Here is a 16,658-nt window from a genome sequence, read left to right on the forward strand (position 1 = left end):
TTTTTGTGTGAGTAGGGAAATTCGTGCTAGCGCCATCTAGCATACAAATTTTTTCATTTGAGCGCAAAGTTGCGCAGCCAACTTCATTTTGCGCAAAAATGCGCAAGACGCAAATTAATTGCCAATAACCAGTTGTTCAAAATGTCGCTCTTTGGAAATATACCAAAAATCTATGTGAAGTGTATCCAGGGGTATATTTTATATATTATGCTTAAGGTCACACCGCGTGTGGGCATTTAGAAGAAAAGCTTATTTTCTAGGAAAATAATTGGCTCATTTCATTTAAAAGTATAAATGTAGTGATAAATAGTTTATATTGAAGTGCGTCTATTAATTGGCTGCAACACGTGATCGATCTACTTGTACGGCATAGTTATGGTTGCGAAAATAGTAAAAGAATTTAAATTCGGTCTCCAAATTAAAGCAAGCAGTGAGACTGATGTTCAAAAGCTTCGAATACTAAACAGGTAACATTTATGTTATAAACAGCGCGCTGTTAAACACAGCTGACTTTGTGGCTTTGTTTATAAAAGATAAGTGTACTGCCGGGGTGCGCGACAATCTCAAATTTAGTATTGTCATCTGACCGGCATTCGAATTTCGACGCCTGTCTGATAAGAAGTAAAATTCATTCATACATATAATCATCATGGCAACACAGCTGACAACAATATCTGACGTAGCAGAGCTGATGAAATTGCAAGCTTTGTATCTGAAGGATTGGCCTAAACATTGCGTTGGCTACTTTTGGCTGGACAACTATCTACGCTGGTTGGCCAAGGATCCTGCGTTAAAGAATCTAAAGTTCTACACACTAAACGGAGACTGGCGTACGGATGGCCTTTTCATCTTGGTGGTTAGCACTCGTAATGTCTAAAATAGATAAGTGATCAAGTACTTAAACTATTTGTATTCGTAGCACCGCTATCAGCTGTTCTTTTGCAATCTGAGTAGACAGAAGACAATGGAATTGCAAACAGCACTACAACTATTAGACTGGACAAAGGCCTATAAAGTTAGTGCGATTCATGAATCTCACCATGCCATCTACAAGCAACTGGTAGCTAAGCGCCAACTCTGTTTGGATCGTGAGATGAACACGATCATGTACAGCTTGTCCTGCAACCAGGCTAAGGAATTGCAGGTCACCTGTCCGCCTGAATACTACTTGGATAGTGTACGACTCGAGCATGCTGAGCTTATCAATGATCTCTGGTCGGCACGTCACTCTGGTTCCTTGAAGCTTATCCAGCTACTGATCGAGAACAATACGAATGTGGGGCTCTATGAGCGCTCGACGGGAGAACTATGTGCCTGGTGCTTAAGGTAGACGAACTGTAATATGTTAATTTGTTATCAGCTAATAACATCAATTTTCTTACTTTGTTTGCCAGACTGCAGAGCGGTTTCCTGGGCGCCCTTGAAGTCCTTCAGACTCACCAGCGTCGCGGACTTGGTCTTGTTGTGGCAGCAGCCATCGCCAGACGGATTGCCAATGAGCTAAATCACGATGTCACTGCCTTAGTGAATATGAATAATATAGCCGCTTGTAAAGTTTTTGATAGACTGGGCTTTACACTCGTAGAGGGAGAACACTACTGCTGGAGCATGTGCTTGCCCGAGAAGGAAAGCCCTATTAATTGGCCATCTAATCTCTAAACACACAGCGACTAGAGAAAGCTAATGTAAATACAAAATATTCCAAAATCCACTATGGAGATTGCACTATTATCATTGCAAGTCGCCGCTATATAAACTCAGACAAATTGCACAAGTTGATTAAATTGTGGTAGGGAGTGTCTTGAACAAGTCTACTAATGGCGCAGCTTCAGCCGATTAGCATCCACGATCTGCCAGAACTACAGGCACTCTATAGACGAGAGTGGCCCAAATATTTCAAGGAATATTATGTTCTTAGCACCGTCATTAAGTTTATCAAGACTGAACCAGGACTGAAGCATCTCAATGCCTACACTTTGGCAGATTCACATGCCCACGAGCTTGGACTCTTTTTACTTGTGGTAGGTTTTTAGTGTTTATTTATTTACGGATATTAAAAAAATAAACAATTTTTATTAGGATCGCTATCAACTCTTTGTCGGCTGTCTGGGCGACACGTTTGACTTGTTGGAGCACGCTTTGCACCTACTGGACTGGTCACGGGGCTTTCAATGCACCACATTTGCAACACGATACCTAGCCACCATCTCGAAGGTTATAGAAGCCAAGCAATTGAAGATCACCTTTGAATATGACGCCAATCTATACACTCTACCAGCACAAGAAGCCATGCAACTGAGGGTGGAGTAGGTTTTTTAGTCATCTTTATATTATTATTTATTTTATTATTTTATATTTAATGTGTAAATTCAACAGGTGCCCAGAAGGATTCCAACTGAAGCCCTTAGTTGAAGCAGATGCCCAGTTAATAGACAAAATGTGGCCCTACAGTGATACGGGTTCTTTGTACTTTATTCAACGGCAGATTCGTCTGTGCCCCAGCATGGGATTATACGATATGCAATCTAACAAGCTGGTTGCCTGGTGCGTCAGGTAAGCACTCAGATTTGCATTTAATCTGAAACTAAACTAATTAATAAATAAATATTTTGGCTTAGAACAATGGACGGTTTGTTGGCCGCCTTGCAAGTTGATAACGCGTACAAAAGGCGTGGATTTGGTACTATCGTCGTTGCGGCTTTATCTCGAGAGATCGGTGCTTTGGGTGAGGATGTTGGCGCTGAGGTACATCCGGAAAATATACCCTCCAGTAGCATATTCAATAAATTAGGATTCCGTGTGAGTGATCAATGCTATTGGCGTTACACTGCACCTGAAAATGGCAAATTTACGTGGCCTCTTGGACAGTAATGTTGTTTGTGATAAAAAGCAAGATGTCCTGACTAAAAGTCAATACCTATTATCATTACTATTGTCATCCTAAAAGTATGCAATAAATCTCTTTAAGTACTCAGCAGATAGGCACCTATTTTTGTCCAATACTTTAATATGTGCCTCCTAAAAGTATGCACTGGCATTTTAAACAAGTTGCTATATTGTTGAAAAGAAAAAAGGAGATAACTTCCGTATATCCTGACGGATTTCAAGGACTCTATGCGCAATAAACTCCTAAGCTGATTAGCTATCGATTGGCATCAAAAAAGTATGGGGTCATCTAAGAAACCAACACTTGAAATTTTTTGGTCCACGGCTCAAGTGAAAAGGTGAAATATTGAAAATTTCAGGATATCTCGAGAACCACAAGGACGATTGGAATGTCCTTTGGTAGGATGATAGAGCGAATCAATAACTTCAATTTGACACAGGACTCGCAAGGATAAGACAGGATGCGGCCGAGAAATACGCTATTTTCTGAAAACAAAAAAGTCCTTGTAACTTGGCTGTTTGCAGGACATTCGTCCTTGTTAGTATGTCACTCATTTTATATTGTTAAAAGCTATCCTTGTGCCAAAGGACATTACGATCGTCCTTGAAATGTTCGAGATACGGATGATTTTAGATTTTTTTGCCATTTTTTGTATACCTACCCCTTGAAAAAATTTCGACCAAAATTTTTGACAATGTCCGTGAATTCCTTGAATGCCAATCGATAGTAATAGTTATCCTGATCACAAAAAAGTAGGTCCTTGCTAGGTCCTTCCGGATTTGGCCGAGTTATGGCCTTAAAACTAATGATTTTTTTTTTAACTAGCTATATCTTGATTATATCCGCTGACATTTTCAAAGGAAGTATATTTCTAGGATCGCTGGGATCAACTCTTTTGATTTGCCTAAAACAAAATAGTCCATGGCAGGATGTTATCTCTCACCACCACTTATTATTTGGCTTAGAAGTGACAAGGATCAGACAGGACATGCACAAGTTTTTAGCGATTTTCTGTTTCCAAAAAAAAAAACGTTGTAACTTCACTTTCTTCAAATGGCAGAAACATGTCGGATTTCTTTTACTATTTCCAAAAATTAAATAGTCGTTGCTACGTCCATATAGGCACAATAAACAATAGCATGATAAGATGAATAGATTAATATCAACCTCTCTTCAAAACACTTCAAAGCACGTTGGCTATCGAGAGTGCACTGTGAGAGCTTTCTCATGCTCTCTCTGACTTTCTATAATGTGTACCCTACACTGTGAATGAGGTGGGAACGACGACTTCTTAGAGTAAAGATTAATAGTGCACGGAAATCTGAATTAATCGATTATTGGCCCTGAAACCTACCTAAAGACTATTTTTCTATTAATATTATTTCAATGCCAAGTTATATGTTCATATTGATATTAATTTAGAATTATTTTTATACCATAAACTTATTACTTAGTACTTAGAACTTGGCCTTGTCGTGGCAGCAGCCATCGCCAGACGGATTGCCAATGAGCTAGATAGACTGAATAGACTGATAGACTGGGCTTTACACTCGTAGAGGGAGAGCACTACTGCTGGAGCATGTGCTTGCCCAAGAAGGAAAGCCCTATTAATTGGCCATCTAATCTCTGAGCACTCTCTCACTCTAATGTAAATACAAAATATTCCAAAATCCACTATGGAGATTGCACTATTATCATTGCAAGGCGTCGCTATATAAGCTCAGACAAATTGCACAAGTTGATTAAATTGTGGTAGGGAGTGTCTTGAACAAGTCTACAAATGGCGCAGCTTCAACCGATTAGCATCCACGATCTGCCAGAACTACAGGCACTCTATAGACGAGAGTGGCCCAAATATTTTAAGGAATATTATGTTCTTAGCACCGTCATTAAGTTTATCAAGACTGAACCAGGACTGAAGCATCTCAATGCCTACACTTTGGCAGATTCACATGCCCACGAGCTTGGACTCTTTTTACTTGTGGTAGGTTTTTAGTGTTTATTTATTTACGGATATTCAAAAAATAAACAATTTTTATTAGGATCGCTACCAACTCTTTGTCGGCTGTCTGGGCGACACGTTTGACTTGTTGGAGCACGCTTTGCACCTACTGGACTGGTCACGGGGCTTTCAATGCACCACATTTGCAGCACGATACCTAGCCACCATCTTGAAGGTTGTAGAAGCCAAGCAATTGACGATCACCTTAGAATATGACGCCAATCTATACACTCTACCAGCACAAGAAGCCATGCAACTGAGGGTAGAGTAGGTTTTTTAATCATAATTAATATTTCATATTTATTGTGTAAACTCTATAGCTGCCCAGAAGGATTCCAGCTGAGGCCTTTGGTTGAAGCAGATGCCCAGTTAATAGACAAAATGTGGACCTACAGTGATACTGGTACCTTGTACTTTTTTCAACGGCAGATTCGTCTATGCCCCAGCATGGGATTATACGATATGCAATCTAACAAGCTGGTTGCCTGGTGCGTCAGGTAAGTACTCAGATTAAATGCAATATAAACTAATTAATGGATATATATTTTGGCTAAGAACAATGGATGGTTTGTTAGGCGGCTTGCAAGTTGATAACGCGTACAAAAGGCGTGGATTTGGTACTATCGTCGTTGCGGCTTTATCTCGAGAGATCGGTGCTTTGGGTGACGATGTTGGCGCTGAGATACATCCAGAGAATATTATCTCTATTAGCATATTCAATAAATTGGGATTCCGTGTGAGTGATCAATGCTATTGGCGTTTCACTGCACCTGAAAATGGCAAATTTACGTGGCCAAATGGCCAGTAATGTTGTTCCTGCTCAAAAACAAGATGTTCTGTCAAAAAGTCAATATTTATGATTATTACTATTATGTCATCCTAAAAGTATGCATTTCCATATTTGTCACCTTCATATTTCCAATAAGAACCAAACTAATTTGCATCTTCTGTTTAAAATTGGCCTCCTAAAAGTATGCAATAAATCTCATTATATACTAAACTATTTTTGTCGAATAGTTTAATATGTGCCTCCTAAAAGTATGCACTGCCATTTTAAACAAGTTGCTATATTATTTGAAATGAAAAAAGGATATAACTTCCGTATATCCTGACTGATTTCAAGGACACTATGCGCAATAAACTCCTATGTTGATTAGCTATCGATTGCCATTAAAAAAGTATGGGGTCATCTAAGAAACAACACTTGTAATTTTTTGGTCCGCGGTTCAAGTGAAAAGGTGAAATGTTGAACATTTCAGGATATCTCGAGAACCACAAGGACGATTGGAATGTCGTTTGGTAGGATGATAAAGCTAATCAATAACTTTGGTTTGACACAGGACACGCAAGGATCAGAAAGGATACGTCCGAGAAATACGCTATTTTCTGAAAACAAAAAAGTCCTTGTAACTTGGCTGTTTGCAGGACATTCGTCCTTCTTGGTATGCCAATCAGTTTGTATTGCTAAAAGCTACCCTTGAGCCAAAGGACATTACGATCGTCCATCAAATGGCCGAGATAAGGCTGATTTTCGAATTTTTTGCCAATTTTTCTATACCTACCCCTTGAAAAAATTTCATCCGAAATTTTTGACAATGTCCGTGAATTCCTTGAATGCCAATCGAAAATATTGGTTATCCTGAGCACAAAAAGTAGGTTCTTGCGATATCCTTAGAGATTTGGCCTACTTATGGTCTGAAAACTAATGTCCTTTTTTTAAAAACAAGCTATATCTTATCATTTCCAGTTACATGTTCAACGGACATGTATTGCTAGGATCGGCAGGACCAATTTTTTTGCATTTAAAAAATATGGGGTCATCTAAAAATCAAGCACTTGTAATTTTTTGATCCACGGCTCAAGAGAGATAACAGGTAAACTACAAGAACAATTTGAGTGTCCTTTGGCAGAATGTTTAATCTTACCACGACCTATTTTTGTCTCAAGACTCTCAAGGATCAGACAGGATATGCGCAGGCTATGAGATATTTTCTGCCTACAACAAGTCTTTGATGACCTCCAAATGAAAAAAACTGACAGATTTCTTGTATTATTTCTATAAATATTAATTAATAATTAATGAATTGGTATAGAGCATGATAAGATAGATTGATTAATGCCAATCTCGTAAAAAGTCTTCTATGCATGTTGACTACCGAGAAGCAGAGTGTAATGTGAGAGCAATCGACTGATAGAATTAGTCTTTCTCTCGCTCTCTGACTTTCTAAACCTGATACCCTACACTGCGAATGAGGCGGGAGTGACGGCTTCGTAAAGAAAAGATTTGAATTAATCGACTATTGGCACTGAAACCTCCTCTGAGACTATTTTTGTATTATTACTATAAATTAATTAGCATAAATTTCAATGCTAAATTATGTTCATATTAATACTAATTCAGAAATCTGTTTATACTTTATACTTTATAGGGTGTTTTGCTAGTGTAACATTGTCTAAGAAGTTTCCTTCTCTATCTCTCAGATTAGTCAGCATTTAATGAGAAATATACAGCACAACTTGCGAATATACAACTCAGTTGATAAGTTGTTCGTGAGGGGCCAAGTTGATAGATCGCTTAGCAACATGTCGCAGCAACTGGAACCGATTAGTCTCGAAAGTATGCAGGAATTTCAAAAGTGTTATAGACAAAATTGGCCTAAATATTGTCCAGAGTTCTATTGCCTTGATAACTTTATTGGATTTCTGAAGAAAGATCCGCAGATCAAAAACTTAAAAGCCTACACACTGAGCGATCAGAGAGCCAAAGACGAAGCTCTCTTTGTGATTGTGGTTAGCAAACACAAATATAAATAAACTAATACACACAAATAAATATCTAATTGTTAAGTTAGGATCGTTATCAGCTGTTTGTGGGCTGCCTGAATAACTCGCTTGGGCTTGTCGAGGCAGCTTTAACCTTGCTCGATTGGACAACTGGCCTCAAATGTAGTTCGATACCAGCTCGACACATTGCGGCGCTGGAGAGCGTGGTCGAGGAGAAAGAGCTTCAGTTATTGTACAAAGATTTAACAAATCTGCATTATATGCCAGCAGAGGAGGCGCGTCAGTTATGTGTTGAGTAAGTTCCATTTAAGAAGTGCTTCGCATTTCATAAAATTATCTTATCTACATAGAGCACCACCTGGCTTTTATCTGGATACGTTGAGGGAAAGTGATGCGGAATTGGTTAACGAGGAATGGCCAAATCATCACGAGGGTTCCTTGTACTTTGTGCAACGACAGATTAAGTTGTGTCCAAGTGTTGGACTCTATGCGGCAGATTCCATGCAACTGGTGGCCTGGTGCATCAGGTGAGTAGCTTCACTTAGGCAGTTTCATATATAACAATTCTAATCCATGCAGACTGCAAGGAGGTTATTTGGGTGCACTGCAGGTGAGAAGTTCGCATCAGAGACGAGGATTTGGCAGCCTGGTCACCAAGGAGATAGCACGTCGCATAGGCTGCCTGGGACAGGATGTGATGGCGCTGGTCAATCCACAGAATACACCATCGAGGGTGATGTTCGATAAGCTCGGCTTCAAGGTAATCGATCAATGTCATTGGCTGCGAACTCGACCTCTCAACGGAGAATTTACCTGGCCCGAAGGGGAGTAATCAAAGTTACAACTTACCGTTTTAACTATGTATACATTACATTATGTTGTTAGTAAATAAATGCATACACATGTAACAAATGTCTATGCATTGTTGTCTGTACATAGTAAAATTCTACAACTATTGTATATTGTATATGAATACAACTTTGGTATAAAAATATGCCAATTCTTGCATATATATGTATATCTATAGTATGCTATGTGACTAGGATTGCAGCTACAATTGCTGCTTGAGGTGTTCGCAACGCTCGTGCAGTTGGGCAGGACATTCAAGGACACTCGGCTCCTGCAGCATGTCGATGAGCAACTGTCGAATGCACTCGAGATCGGTTTGCAGATGATGATCATTCATTTGATATCTATTGAAAAGTAATAAGCTGGTTGCGGTCGTTGTTGTTTGTTGGTCCTTGAGGGCAGCTGCTGCTAATCGGCGGGTGGCAATGAATTCCAAAAGTTCTACAAAATCGAGGTAGTTGATGCCAAAACTGGCTCGCAACATCGTTTGGCAATGGGCCTCAAAGTTGTCCATCTGCTGGCAATCGGCGATCTCGTTGCGCACCGCCTTCCAGTTGCTCAGCAGATTGCGCCACACAGTGGCCACGTTGCAGGCATTGAACCAGTTGTGATTCACTGAGATGGTATCGCTTACATTCCACACCTGATGATACCAGCCGCTGGGCACAAACACCGCCTCATTGGCCTTCTGATTGATGGTAAAATAATGCACTTGATGCTCATCCAGTTGGTTTTCATCAATGCTAAATGGCAGATTTCCCAGTCGATCGGCCAACTTGCGTTCCTCGCCGGGTGCCATTATTAGCCACTTTTTGTGGCCCACAATATTGGTGGACCAGCTGAACGAGCCAAATACATCCGCATGAAAAGAAGTCCTGCAAACGCAAACAATGTAATTATCAATAAGCAACTCATACACGGTAAGCTACTCACCAGGATCCTTTGGGTCCCATGTAGACAAAGCGATAATCATCCCGCTGCTCGGCAATCAGCTGTTCGTTCAGCCAATCGGAGACAAAATACTTGGGCACTTGATAGAACTCATACGTGGGCATCTGGGCAGCCAGATGCCAGTCCTTGAGGTAGAGGTTGTCCTTGGCCACATTGCAGTTGGTCTCCCTTTGATCAGTTGCGTTACGTTGCCATCGCTCCAGGTAGTCATGGAACTTCAGTTCCAGTTTGGCATGGCTATCGAAATATGTTGCATTGCAGTTGGCAACAGGCACAGCAAAGTTGCCGATGCGGCTCCTGAGGTAGTCGAAATTAATGTGTTGTTCTTGGCCAGTTTCGTTAGCATTGTTGTTGTTGTTGTTGTTATTGTTGGCATTTTCGTTGTCCAGTTTAGTCGTATTGTTATCGCTGTCGCATTTCGCCCAGTTGCGACATTCCCAGGCATTGGAGACATCTGTTATAATCACCGGCCAGTTGGCGTGCATGAAACGCCAGTAGAAATCGTTGTAGCTCAGCTCCTTGGCGGCGCATCGTTGGATAATGTTATCTTGATGCGGTAGCAGTTGAGGATTAGTTTGTGGTTGCAGCGCCAATATTTGTGGCGCCGCTTTATCTGACTCCATGCCAGAAAAACAAAAAAAAAAATGTAAACAAAAGTGTGACTTTGAAGGGACAATAATACGAGGTCACGTCACATCGATTTCGGCACTTTTCGCTCTCGCAATCGTTCTGTCAAACTCTCTCGTTGGCATTTATATTTATATCTAAGGGAATTTAATAAAAAGTAAATGTATAATTCGAAAAATTGGAAGTTAATTAGTAGTTTTGCATTTTATAAAAATAATATTTGTTTTTATGTATTAAATTATATTTATTTCAGTCAACTGTGACGTCACAGTCACTATCTCGCAATAGCTGCGCTTCAATATGTCATTGAGGAGCAATTCTGTTACGACGTGGAGCACGAAAGTCGAGCGTTAACAGCGGACAGAATGTTCGCTGAATGGCGCGTAACAGCAAACTGAAAGTAACAGAATTGTCTTATACTTATCTTATAATATGCAATCGTAAATTATACTGTACTGAACTTATAAATTTTTCAGTACAAAATTTAAGAAATAAGTACCGACTAAAAGACACTACAAAATTAACAGTCACTTATCCAATTCAGAGCTTATACTCTATCTTTTTGTGGTAAACGTTGAAATGAAAGTCATTTTGTGAATTTTATTATACTGCAATCTGTTTGTCATTTTATTGGAATTTATTCGCTAAACATTTTACCATTTTCAAGATTTAACTACAATTTGGATTTACATACATATGCGCATTTCATGTGTGTGTGTTTAACGTACACAACAACGTATGACACAGTATGGTTGAAAATTTAAATTTAAATTTCATTATACAATTTGCTTTGTGAGTTGTTGGTGTATGTGTAATTTGAATCAAGTTCCTATATATGTTTTGTATGTATGTATGTACTATATGCATGTATAAACTTTACAGATATTTTATGGCTCGCCTTCGAGGCAAGCGTTTAGCCTAAGAACTAACGCTTGTCTAACAACTTACTAATATTATATTTAAGTACAATGTAATTATAATTGTAATATTCATACATATATTTAATTTTTGCTAGAAAACTATAGGTTTATAAATTATAGCAAAACGGTATAGGTAAAAACGCTATGTACACATACAAAAACTCGTATAAAATACGTCATAAAAAAATTGTAACAATAGTGTTTTGTTTTTCATTTGCGTAGAAAATGTACAATTATTGAATTTATTTACTTAAGACTACGCACATTTGACTAGATGTTTTTCACTTTTTCTTTTTTTTTAGGTTTAGAAGGTACAGAGATACTGACAGAGTGGCTTTTTTTAATTATTGTTTTTCCATATTTTTGTATAGAAAGGGGCGTAGGCTACGGAAATGCAGGGAGAAATTGTTTGTGTTGTTTGTCTAACAGTAAATTTATATATATGTAGAGAATACGCATATTTGACATACTTATGCTATAGAAATTGTCCAACCCAACCTATGTACAGCTCTATACTAGGTATATATAGTAGGTGGCATGCACTTGAAGCTTGTGCCACGCCCACTTTGCTTACCAACTAATTTAGTGTCTGTTACGCTATTTACTTTTCCCTCAGTATTTGTGCATTTCATAATACACAACTGCTCGCAAACTGCTTAGAAAAATTGAACTAATTGTTTAATTAACATTGAATCAATGCCCAATAATTTTCTAAATATTTATATATATGTATATTTACTTTATAATTTATAGTAGATTATTTAATTTAAGTGTATGCTTTCCCACTTTTCAAATATTATTTGCATTTAAACATTAATCTACGAAAATGATTTATTTTTTTTTTATATATTTTTTATTACATGCTTGATTGATATGTAGTTTTCATATAAAAAACAATGAAATTAATTCACATTGGAAAACGGAAATTGTAAATACAAGTTTGTTTATTTGTTTTTTGCATCATCTTCTGCTCCTTTAGTCGTGTACTCTTCTATTTCTGTGTTGGTCCAGTTTGAAGTCAGAATTTTTATATGGGAGTTTAATTGTAGAATAGGTAGGAGAGAAAACCGTTGGAATTTGAAATAATTGCTTTATAAATTTATAAATTTGCGGTAAGTGGGTGCATTTCTTGGCAGTCTGTAGATTGTCATAAAAACCAAAACAAAATTCGCAAAATTGTCCATAGAACCGAGAAGGAATTTAGCCAAAGACTTAGGTAGTAGACTTTATATTAGTACTATTATATATACTTAAAGCTTATACAAACCATAGCTAGGCCACTTATTTAACTAGAATGTAATTAATTTAAATATCATATATTCATTCATTAATTTACTTTCAATTACTGTTCTTTGTTTTGTTCTTCTTTTGTTTTTATATGCACCAAAATGTTTTCGTTGCATTTTCAGCCAGGTTGGCCTATTAAACAACCTCTCTAAAGATAGCGCTTAGATTTAATTAGCTGGAAGTACAATTATATGGATCGTCAGTGCGAAAGTTGGGATGATCTTCATAGGGTTTGATTCCGGCAGCCTTCTTATCATCCCGCAGCTTCTCCACCTGCTGCATGACACGCAGAAAGTTGCCTCCTGCCAATTTGGTCAGCTCATCGATGGTCCAACCGCCTCCCAAAAGTTCGGCGAACAGCGTTGGATACGATGAAACATCCTCTAGACCTTTGGGTGTACTGTAAGTGGTGAATACAAAATATTAGTTATAATTATAATTTCATTTCATAACGATATAATTGAGTTTCGTATACGTAATATTCACATAGTCAAAAGAGCTTTCATAAAATAAATCCTAAACTAATCGGACTTTATGCACCAGCAAATACGATTGTCGCAATTTAAAAAGGAAAACCGAAAAAGGCAAATGCGAAGACGAAATATGAAATGTGAAATGTGATATGTGCTTTGTATGGATAATAAAGCAGAGAGAATTTATGTAAGTCACAACCACAAAATAAATAAACAACAGGCAAAACAAAAGGCAAATAAATAATAAATTAATATTTCAGGCCCCGTTTGAAAGGAAGTACAAATAAATAATAATTTACTTTTATGTGTGCTACAGCGTTTAGCTTTTAAATGACATGGAAATATTACATAATACATGTACGAAAATTGCCAATTACAGGGTGTTTTTTTCCTTTTTTACTATGTAAGTCTGAAAGTTGAATAATAGTTTTGTTTGTCAAGTGTTTATTGCTGAACGTTAAAGTAGTTTTTCATTAATTGAGCAATTGGTACTTAATTTCCTTTTTGCTTTTGTGACACCCTGTTTATGGGCATTTTATTGGTATCAAATATATTTGAAGTATGCTTGAAAAAGCCATAACAAAAACAATTCATGTCATTTGCCTTTCCTTTGTAATTTCTGGTCATTCTTGTGCTTTTGTTGTTGTAGTTGTTGATGTTATTATATTAGTTGGGATTCCTTTTGCGGCTTTGCATACATATTTCAGTATTTGCTAAATGGCATTTCGACATTGTTTTGCGCAAATTAATATTAATCATTTGTGGCTGCGGCAGGCACTTTAAATTCATTTTGCATTTAGCATTTTCAACATTCCGCAGTTTCAAAACAAATAATCACACATTAAAGGTAAATTAACAAAACGATTTGAATTGTTTTGACTTTTGCGTGTTAAACATGAAATACGCTGCAAGCCAAATAAATTGTTTAAATTGTATGTGAGACTAACAAAAATGTATGGAAGTACATAGTTAAATGTTTATATTGGATAAATGAGCATACTTCTGTGGTGAGGCATGAATTAAATTCATGTGGCAGGAGGCAACTGCAACTTTAGCAACAACAATTGCAGCTGGTGCAACGATAATAACAACAATAACAACGGCAGCTGGAATTGCAATTGTCGCTTGTTTAACGTACTGAATGTCAGTCAATGTCGAAAATTGAGCAGAGCGAGAGATGCGGAAAAACACCATTTGGAATTTTGTAATTTCATAGAATTTTAGATTATTTATTGTGTCGTGTCGTGTCACCAGGTCTCTAGGTGTGAGTGTGTGTGTGTTGTGTGTGTGTGTGTGTGCTGGAAAAGTGGCCTATAAATATTCATAAGCTCAATTTCGGTTAGATGTATGTGTGTGGATGTTGTTTTTCCTTTTTTTTTTTATTGTAGCTGTAGCTGCACAGCGCGTTGCGAAACGAATAAAATGAAGTTCGTTTCGTTGGGAAATTGATTTACATGAAAATTGCTGTTGAAAATGCTCATATGCATGTGTACGACGAGTTGTAGTGACAATAACAACACAAAGTGCGGCATGCTACATGCATAAATGCGGTATGTAGTAAAAATATTTAATTGAAAAACACACAACAAACGGGCTAAAGGACGAAAACAGACAACTGAACTCAGCTCTCTCTCTCTCTCTCTTTCTCTCTCTATCTCTGTCGCATACTGTTTAAATTATGCACTCGAACATCGAACTGAACTTTGCCCTAACTGTAGTTTCGAGCCTGTCAGTTTGTTTGTTTATCTTCGACCTTCTAAATGATAACCAATGAAACGAAAATCGAAGCAATGCACTTGAATAATGTGAAGTGCTGAAAATATATGTTGAGAATAAGCAGATGTTCCACAAACTTTAAAATCTTGTAACCTTTACTTCAGTTATTTAATTAAAAACGTTCCTGTCACTATTGGCGATTTAATAATTAATTAATATTGTTTAAAAATGGTCTTGAGATTGTGACGACAACTAGCGAACTTTGAGCACCAAAATTTCACAGCTAGAAAACTCATCAGCCTTGGGCACATGACAGCATAATGATGATGTCCGCCCCCTAGTTGCTTTCCTCCTTTCTTCTCCCCCTTTCTCATCCCTTTCCTTTCGCGAATCAATGGCCGTAACGAGCCGCAATATGAATCGCCTCCCGCAATATGCCAATGTTAAGCTGCAGTACTTAAATAGAATCAATTAATAACTTAAAAACCACCTGGGCAGAGGCAGAGACAGAGAGAGAGACATCTGAGGGAGTGGAGTGGACTGGAATGGGCGTGGCAGTGGCTGTCTCGAAGTGGGAGGAGGCTGTAAACCGTTGAGCCCTTGTGGCCGAGGAAAATGCGCATTTAAGTGAAATAAATGACTTTTACTTACTAATTAATGCCGTCGTAGCCGGCGCCGAGGCCAACGTGATCGATGCCAGCGACTCGCTTAATGTGATTAATATGCGCTGTAGATGCATGTGTGTGTGTGTCCGTGTATATGTGTCGTTTGCATTTGTTGTTGGTCAGCAGCATATCGAATGGTAGAATTCGCCATCATCGTTGTTGTTGTTGTCAAGTTCATTAAAAGCCATTGTTAAGTGAGCGCAATGTGGTTTGAGTTGTTGTTGTTGCCATCATCATCATCATCGTCGTCATAAGTCGACGGTATTAAAATTTTCGCAAATTTGAAATGTGTCCAGGCAGAGACAATAGCATGAAAAGAGATCAGAGAAAGAAAGAGAGTAAACGTCAAATCACGTGGCATTAGACAAATGCTCCAAAAAAATGTAGATAAAATAGCTACTCTATTAGGTCTTTACTTCAATACTCTAGCTTCCATCAGCAATACTAATAACATTATAAAAAGAGCATTTCATTTATTTATTAAAAATATGCATAAATTAAGAAAACAGTGTTCATAGAAATGTTCTTAAATGACACATAACTTATTTATTTTATTTTCTGATTAGTTCACTTAAAATGTGTTTATTTTATTTTCTGATTATTTCCCTTAAAATGCAACACAATAATTGATAAATAAATATAAGGCTAGCGGCCTTAGTTTAGTTTTATTAGAATATAATTTAAAACATAAAGAAAGTTAAAGATATAAAGATTATAAAAATACTCGCATGTCTTCTAAATCATCAAATTAGTTTAATCATTAAAGTAGTTTAAAATAATCATTAACTATTGTTCAAAATTTGCTGACACAATAACGAAATTTTGAATTTATTTTATCGTAAACTTTGTTGAAGGGAATATTCTAAAATAAAATATTAGAGTACTGAGCATTATTTCTCCGACGATTATTACTTTCGGCAATAACTTAATTTCAAATTTTAATCTTAATAAGTTTTAATGAACAGTCTATATTTTTCAATTACTAGGTATTTATTTTAAATTATAACACTTTAGTTATTTCTTTCAAGACTATCTTACAAACTTATTTTCGTGCCACACATTTTGCTAGAAAACTTCTAATACCCTTAAGCTAGGGTATAAGAAAGAGAATTGTGTGAAAACCAGCGAAACAGGAAGTGATTACGTCCGTCATTTTGATGGCATGTCAAAAGCATTGGGAGGAAAAGAAAAGCCGGCAGAACCAGCTGAGAGGCAATAATGAACTAGCTGAAACAATGGCCAGCCAGTCAGTCAGTCACTCAGTTAGTCAGTCACTCAGTTAGTCAGTGATGGAAATGTGGTGTTTCGTTGGTGCCACAAAGACCGCAGCAAATCAGTGGCGTTGATTGATTTCGATGTGACGAACGAATGCAAAAAGCTTTTCACTCGATTCGCTTTTGAACACAAATGAATTTTGCACTAAAAACTATGGAATTTATTGATTTATTGAAACATTTTTCATCCCCTCTAATAATTTTTCAAAATGCTAATTAATGT

The 16,658-nt window shown here is 37.4% G+C and overlaps 5 protein-coding genes across 8 annotated transcripts in view; 3 read left to right on the plus strand and 2 right to left on the minus strand.

The window, feature by feature from the left end:
- Positions 1 to 239: 239 nt before the first annotated feature.
- Positions 240 to 1,669, plus strand: LOC117565187 (uncharacterized). Its single transcript, XM_052002568.1, has 3 exons — positions 240 to 856; positions 920 to 1,326; positions 1,395 to 1,669. Exons 1-3 carry the CDS (start codon positions 650 to 652, stop codon positions 1,657 to 1,659), a joined length of 879 nt encoding a protein of 292 aa, XP_051858528.1. The 5' UTR covers positions 240 to 649; the 3' UTR covers positions 1,660 to 1,669.
- A 148-nt stretch (positions 1,670 to 1,817) lies between these two features.
- LOC117565188 (uncharacterized) lies at positions 1,818 to 6,036 on the plus strand. Of its 3 annotated transcripts, none has more exons than XM_052002569.1 (4): positions 1,818 to 2,021; positions 2,080 to 2,306; positions 2,377 to 2,553; positions 5,445 to 6,033. In XM_052002569.1, the coding sequence occupies exons 1-4, from the start codon at positions 1,818 to 1,820 to the stop codon at positions 5,695 to 5,697; spliced, it is 861 nt and encodes a 286-aa protein (XP_051858529.1). In that variant the 3' UTR covers positions 5,698 to 6,033. The 3 variants fall into 3 exon arrangements, with proteins under 3 accessions (XP_051858529.1, XP_034100081.1, XP_034100082.1); XM_034244190.2 differs by lacking the exon at positions 5,445 to 6,033 and adding an exon at positions 2,619 to 2,946; XM_034244191.2 differs by lacking the exons at positions 1,818 to 2,021; positions 2,080 to 2,306; positions 2,377 to 2,553 and adding exons at positions 4,574 to 4,871; positions 4,930 to 5,156; positions 5,210 to 5,386 and having other exon boundaries at positions 5,445 to 6,036.
- Positions 6,037 to 7,415: 1,379 nt separating this feature from the next.
- LOC117565263 (uncharacterized) lies at positions 7,416 to 8,638 on the plus strand. 2 transcript variants are annotated; one of them, XM_034244286.2, is made up of 4 exons: positions 7,416 to 7,679; positions 7,742 to 7,968; positions 8,024 to 8,200; positions 8,253 to 8,638. In XM_034244286.2, exons 1-4 carry the CDS (start codon positions 7,473 to 7,475, stop codon positions 8,503 to 8,505), a joined length of 864 nt encoding a protein of 287 aa, XP_034100177.2. In that variant the 5' UTR covers positions 7,416 to 7,472; the 3' UTR covers positions 8,506 to 8,638. The 2 variants fall into 2 exon arrangements, with proteins under 2 accessions (XP_034100177.2, XP_051858511.1); XM_052002551.1 differs by having other exon boundaries at positions 7,599 to 7,679; positions 7,738 to 7,968; positions 8,253 to 8,606.
- Positions 8,595 to 10,195, minus strand: LOC117565262 (2-oxoglutarate and iron-dependent oxygenase JMJD4 homolog). The gene is made up of 2 exons (XM_034244285.2): positions 9,456 to 10,195; positions 8,595 to 9,397 (listed from the first exon to the last, which is right to left on the minus strand). Exons 1-2 carry the CDS (start codon positions 10,094 to 10,096, stop codon positions 8,725 to 8,727), a joined length of 1,314 nt encoding a protein of 437 aa, XP_034100176.1. The 5' UTR covers positions 10,097 to 10,195; the 3' UTR covers positions 8,595 to 8,724.
- Positions 10,196 to 12,096: 1,901 nt separating this feature from the next.
- The window catches only part of LOC117565553 (uncharacterized), a 60,354-nt gene continuing 55,792 nt past the window's right edge, over positions 12,097 to 16,658 (minus strand). The window contains exons 9-10 of the mRNA XM_034244718.2: positions 15,148 to 15,223; positions 12,097 to 12,707 (exon numbers count right to left, since the gene is read on the minus strand). Coding sequence (XP_034100609.1) covers positions 12,479 to 12,707; positions 15,148 to 15,223 — 305 coding nt within the window. The 3' untranslated portion in view covers positions 12,097 to 12,478. The remainder of the gene's footprint in view (positions 12,708 to 15,147; positions 15,224 to 16,658) is intronic.

The sequence above is a fragment of the Drosophila albomicans genome, chromosome 2L, assembly GCF_009650485.2.
Source record: "Drosophila albomicans strain 15112-1751.03 chromosome 2L, ASM965048v2, whole genome shotgun sequence".
Classification (NCBI taxonomy): Eukaryota; Metazoa; Arthropoda; class Insecta; order Diptera; family Drosophilidae; genus Drosophila; species Drosophila albomicans.